The sequence below is a fragment of the Euprymna scolopes genome, chromosome 20, assembly GCF_053919585.1.
Source record: "Euprymna scolopes isolate OS-2025 chromosome 20, ASM5391958v1, whole genome shotgun sequence".
NCBI lineage: Eukaryota > Metazoa > Mollusca > Cephalopoda > Sepiida > Sepiolidae > Euprymna > Euprymna scolopes.
The window spans coordinates 113,065,665-113,071,710 of NC_136501.1; the positions used below are offsets into that span (position 1 = coordinate 113,065,665).

General features: G+C 36.9%; 1 protein-coding gene across 4 annotated transcripts in view; it reads right to left on the reverse strand.

The window, feature by feature from the left end:
- Nucleotides 1-1,574, reverse strand: part of LOC145241571 (NADPH oxidase 2-like) — a 247,736-nt gene extending 246,162 nt beyond the window's left edge. The window contains exon 1 of one of the 4 annotated variants that reach the window (XM_080104643.1): nt 1,085-1,574. In XM_080104643.1, coding sequence (XP_079960769.1) covers nt 1,085-1,129 — 45 coding nt within the window. In that variant the 5' untranslated portion in view covers nt 1,130-1,574. The remainder of the gene's footprint in view (nt 1-1,084) is intronic. The other 3 variants (XM_080104644.1, XM_080104648.1, XM_080104642.1) reach the window with 3 other exon arrangements.
- Nucleotides 1,575-6,046: the final 4,472 nt, after the last annotated feature.

Sequence of the window (6,046 nt, forward strand, 5' to 3'; positions counted from 1 at the left end):
CCCTACATAGTACCCCAGTAGTTGTTGCCCCTGATAGTAGCCCCTTACACCAAAGTGGCAATTTGCCTTGTTTGGGGTGAAAATGTAATAAAAAAAAAAAAAAAAAAAAAAAAACTATACAAGTTCTATAATTGAATACCCCCCCCCCGAAAAAAAGAACGAAAAACATAAAATATGCTTTCGTAAACAGCTCGTGAAAACTTACTGACAGCAATATTTTTACTCTTAAATAAGCTGAAATATTTTATGAAAAATATTTCTTGTCATTTAAAATGTCCGCCATGTATTCATGCACCTTGTGAAACGTCAAGGTACTACGTGCGCGCACACATTTTAGTAGTAAGAAAGTGGGGAAAAAAATGAATATAAATAAGAAAATGAAAAAAATTAATGTAATTAAGAAAGTGAAAAAAAAATTGTCCATTTCGATATCGGGAAGCGAAAAAATATTCGAAAGAGTGGGGTTGGGGGTCATTTCGGCCTTGAAGCCGAAAAATGTTTTGGGGGCCATGTTTTGGCTCTTTTTGGCGTTTTTATTTTCCTAAGTGGGAAACAATATGGCCGCCAGCAAAAACAATAGTGATTAGGTTGGATACTGAATGTCTTCAAATATGGATAATTGCGTATTTGCGCAAAAAATAAATGCGATATTCGTTCTCAGCGTACCCGAAAACTTTTAAAAGTCGACAAATTAAAGGTGAATGCCGAGGTGTCGGTAAACTAAAAAAAAAAAATACCATATTTTTTATAACAATTAAATTTTTGTGTTTGATGTAAAAAAAAAAAAAAAAATACCAACACATCTGATGTTTGATTCAAAATGAAAACTGCATGAACATATTTTTATTACAAAGATTATAATTTTGTTATAAAAGTTCAAATAAAAATTGTGTGAATAAAACTTCTATTTTTATATTTGCTTAAAGAAATAAGCTACATTATACACAGTGTGGATCATCCATACCTTAACATTTGTCTGACGTCACTTCCGCCGAATGGCTTTGTAAACAAAGAAGTGTGACTCTTAACGAAAACCGCTAATATATTTGCAAGCAACAAAAACAACATCAAACAAACTACTTACTATAAGCAACCAGGTCGGTCCCTCATTGATAAGCCAAGTTGCCATTTCGAAAAATGACAAAATCTTTTTTCGTTTTTCGTTTCTTCTGTTTGTGTTTTTTATTGTTTTCTGTTCTGTAAATCAAAATGGCTCGGCGGACCGCTTTTCTTCGAATGACGGGCCGTGCGTGTTTTTCTTTCTTTTTTTTTTTTTCTCTACATTAGATGACACTTGAAAATTAATCTCCGTAAAACGTCCGCTAACTGTAAGACGCCCGCTCTTTTAAGCGGACATAAACATCCATCCCCGCAGACGAAGATAAGCTTTTTTAGTTTGTAGTAGTAGTCGCCATATTGTTCTTTTTTTTTTTTCTTCTTTTCCTAAACCGAACAATCAACACAATTGACCAAGCGTAACTCAGGCGTGCCACGTATCAGCTCAACAGCCGGTGCTTCTCGGACCCGAGCAAGGTGCGTTCAGGCATTCATAAAACAAACACAGAACAAGAAGACAAAACACCTTCCCCCGCAAAAAAATATTAAACTTTTGACAGTTCGGAGTTATATCACAATCTATAGAGGTACGAAAAAGTTGTCAAAAAAAACAAATATATAGCAAATAAATGTTATCAAAAGCAAGATAAGTTATTTTTCTACCTAACTGGATAATTCTTTTAATGTTTTTATTTAATGTAAAATGTCTATTCAGTTCGAAAATCAAGTAATATTGAGTGCTACCGGAGAACAAGAAAAATGGACGCGATATCTCTTTACACTGTTGAAGTCTCGATAATCACTCCAAAATAAGAAATAAAACAAAATACCGGTAGAAACCTATGCAATAAATGTTACGGTTCTTATTTAAAATTCAACCTAATTTTAAAAAACAAAAACAAATGTACCGAATAATCTTTATGATTGACGTACCCGTCATGGAACGAAAATGATATATTCCAAAAATCATGTATATTACTAATGTTCACCCCTAATAAGGCATATTGTCATTTGGACGCAAGGGACTACTATTTGGGACCGTCAGGTTAGGAAAAATTAACAAGATATTAGTTTATGTTACGTCTAAACTTCTCCATATCAATACAGTCGGAGAAGCAGGAAGCAGGAAGCAGGAAAGGAATTCCAAAGTCTAGCTGTTTGAGAGAAGAAACTATTTCAATAGAAAGCTTTCTGGCATTTAGGGTCTTCAATAGTGAAGGGGTGTGATTTTGTTACTAAGCAGGTTTGTCAGGCATATGTACTTCGAGAGGGGGCAAGTGCAATGAGTTCATCAAAGCACATTCCACTAAAATACTTGTAAAACAGACAAAGAGATGCAACAGTACAGCGATGGGACAGGGGTTGGAGCTTCGTGGACAAAGTGGGATCTTTTAAATTGAAGACTGTTTTGGACCCTATCCAAGAAGGAAAGATTAGTGGTATTTGCACCAGCACGGATGTGGCAACAATACTCCATGCATGGGCGAATGGTGGCTTTATCGAGGTACAGGATACTATCAGGTGTGAATAGTCTTCTAGCTTGATAGAGGGAACTCACCTTCTTTGCAGCAGTCTTTGCAATGTCCTCAATGTATTTGTTCCAGTTAATATTGCCCGTGAATGTTAAGCCAAAGAGTTTGAAGGAAGAATTCTCAGGTAGGGTATTATTTGTCATGGATATAGGGGGGTTGGAGAGGCGTCTTGTAATGGTCAAAGGAAAGCAGTTTAGTCTTAGTAGCATTAAATGCTACCATCCATTCACGGCCCCATTCTACTATGATCTGATCAAGTAGTTATTTTTATCTAAGCAAATCAGATTTTATGAGTAAACAAAAAAGGGAGTGTTTCATGTTGTAGTCTCGAAAAAATGGCAGATAAGTCCACAATAATTCAACCTCGCTAAATCAGCCTTTTAATTTTACCGATTTCATATTAATCGATTTAAATCATTTAAAAATGATTTTTTTTTCACATAAAAATAAAACTACTTAATCAATTTAAGTGATTTTTGGAACATGACGTTTCCGTTCCGTGACGGGTAGGTACATCATAAAATATTTTCTATAGTTTTTTTTATTCATTTTGTTAATTAGGTTGAATTCTAAATAAGGGCCTTTTTGACTTTAATTCAAACCATATATTAACCTCTTAAAAGATTGCAAATAACTTTAAAATTTCGCACGATCACGATGTAAATGTGTGCACACACATGCGCCCCCCCTCAGCTTTATCTATTATATAAATCTCACCTGTCTGTTTAAATGTATGTATGTTTGTATGTAGGTTTGTATATCTGCCTAAAACTTTGGACGGAGGCGACAGAAGTTCACAGGATCAGTATCGTTTTGAGGCTCGAATCTTCGGACGACAAATATCGGAAAATTGGCTAAAACATTAATTCCTCCACACTCAATTAGGCACTTTTCTGCAAGGAGCCGCCGCTTTTTTCGCTGATATTTTCGAAAATCATCCCCTCTTTTCGATTGACTAGCCTTAATTTAAACCTTCGCCACTTCTGTTTTGGTGATGGACGCAACGGCAAAGATGTCACATTAGGAGTGAAAGTTATAGAAAGAAATCCCACTAACACAGAGGATTTGTTGGTGAAGCTTCAATAAGAATCGTCTAAAATTAGTATCGAGGATTGTCAAAAACTGATTCGTTCTTGTAGTCGAAGATATGCAGCTGTCATTGAGAGCGACGGCTCATTTACTAAATATTGATTGTACGTGTATTTTTATTGTTTTTTTGGATGTTTACATTGTATTTCTCAATTTTGTCCCTTACTTTTGGACACTCCTGTTTTAAAAATAAATAATTGTTATAATTCTTTTTCTATCCTTTACAAATAATTCAAATTTTAGTATGTTATTATGGATGATAACGACTACCAGTTGTCAAAATTTCAGCTTTTCACAGTTGTTATTTCTAACAAATATTAGGTTTTAAAATTTTGTCCCTTAGTTTTGGACGCTAGTGTATATTATAACACGCAGCATTGATTTATTATAAGTTGTTTAAAAACAGTTATAAAAATAAGTTAAATAAATACGTTCAAGCTTGTTAGTGTATACACAGCATTTAAAAATGTGATATATTATTGATTTCAATTTGAGTAACCCGTTTTGATGATTATATAATTGCGATTGATGAAAGTAATATCACACATATTCATATATATATATTTTTTTCTTTTACAAGGTGGTCACCACTTATCAAGGCCCGAAAGCCACTCAGGGATAAGGGTTATCGTAAGTACAGTACGTAAGTGTGGATATTTAAAGTGTCTACTTAAGGGGGCGGTTTATCAGGAATTTGTTTATGTTGGACTTGAAGACATCCAGTTGTAGTCAGGTGGGAAGCAGGCAGACGGAACAGAGTTCCACAGACGTGCAGTTCTAAGAAAGAAGCTTTGTTCATGGAATCTACGTTTTGATTTAGGCACAGATAAGGAGTGGGGAAAATTATTGACGGTGGTTTCAGCTAGTCGGGTGTTTTTTGAAAAAGATTGGCGAGGGGGGACCAGAGATTGGAGCTCAGACGAGCACCTGCCATGGAAATAGCGATAAAACAAAAATAGGCTCGCAACGTCTCTTCTGTGGGAGAGAAGTTGCAGGGAAGAGAAAAGGGCATCCTCCACTAAGCCACAAAGTCTATTTTGTACTCTGTCAAGGCAGGATAGGCTGTTTTTAGCAGCTCCTGCTCAGATATGGCAGCAGTATTCCATCCTTGGACGCACCTGGCTTTTATATAGATAGAGAATTGCATCAGTAGTGAGATATCTTCTGGAACAGTAGAAGGATCTCACCATCTTTCCAGCGATCTTGGCAACAGACTTGATGTACGTGTTCCATTTCAGATCAGGAGTAAAAGGCAAGCCCAGAAGCTTGTCAAAACATGGGGCTTCTCCTAGACGAGAGCCATTCATTTCAATTGATGCAAGATGGGGATCAGAGCGTTGATGATGTAAAGATAGGAGCTTGGTTTTAGATGCATTAAAAGTAACCAGCCACGACTTTCCCCCACTGAACCACGCGCTCGAGATCAGAAGAGAGAGAATCAGAGAGAACTTTGTCATTTAATGTGTTGCCATAGATGGTCGTGTCATCAGCATAGATGTCAACGAATGATTTAAGTATGTGTTTAGGGAGATCATTGATGTAGATCAGGAAGACAGTTGGGCCCAGGATGGACCTCTGAGGGACTCCAGCATTAATACTGCAAGCCTCTGATTTTTGTTCATCGACCACTACTCTTATGAGCCTATCAGTGAGAAATGATTTAATGATTGAGAAAACATTTCCAGTTATACCGTAGCTGAAAATCTTGTGAAGTAGGCCTTTATGCCATACCTTGTCGAAGGCCTTTGATATGTCAAGAGCAATTGCTCTAGAAAGGAAGCCTTTGTCAAGAGATTCGCTAATCCTATGAGCTATAACTGTTAGCACATCTGTGGTAGATCTTGCAGAACGGAAACCATATTGCATGTCACTAAGAAGGTCATTTCTGCTGAGGTGGTTGACTATTTCTCTATTTAATATGGATTCCAGCAACTTACTCATGACACACAGGAGACTGATTGGTCTGTACTGAGTGGGAGATGACTTATCACCTGAATTCTTAAATACAGGGCATACTGATGAGGTTTTCCAGGGTGTTGAAAAGCACTTCTCCTTAAGGCAACGTTTAAACAGTTTCGTAAGTATGGGAGCAAGTTCTGGTTGAAGCTTTTTTAACACTATAATTGGGATGCCGTCAGGGCCAGTTGCTTTACTGGAAACAGGGTTCTTGATTAGCTTGGCGACCTCATGCACAGATATTTGTGTGTTACCTAGCTTGTTCTGTGTTATAGGAGGAAATATGGGGAGTTGATGGCCTTCGTCGCATAGGGTAGAATTAGCTGCAAAGTTCTTGGTAAATAGTTTGGCCTTGTCTGATGCTGACGGGATGACCTCTGGTCCATTGATAATGGTTGGGATAGAACGCACAC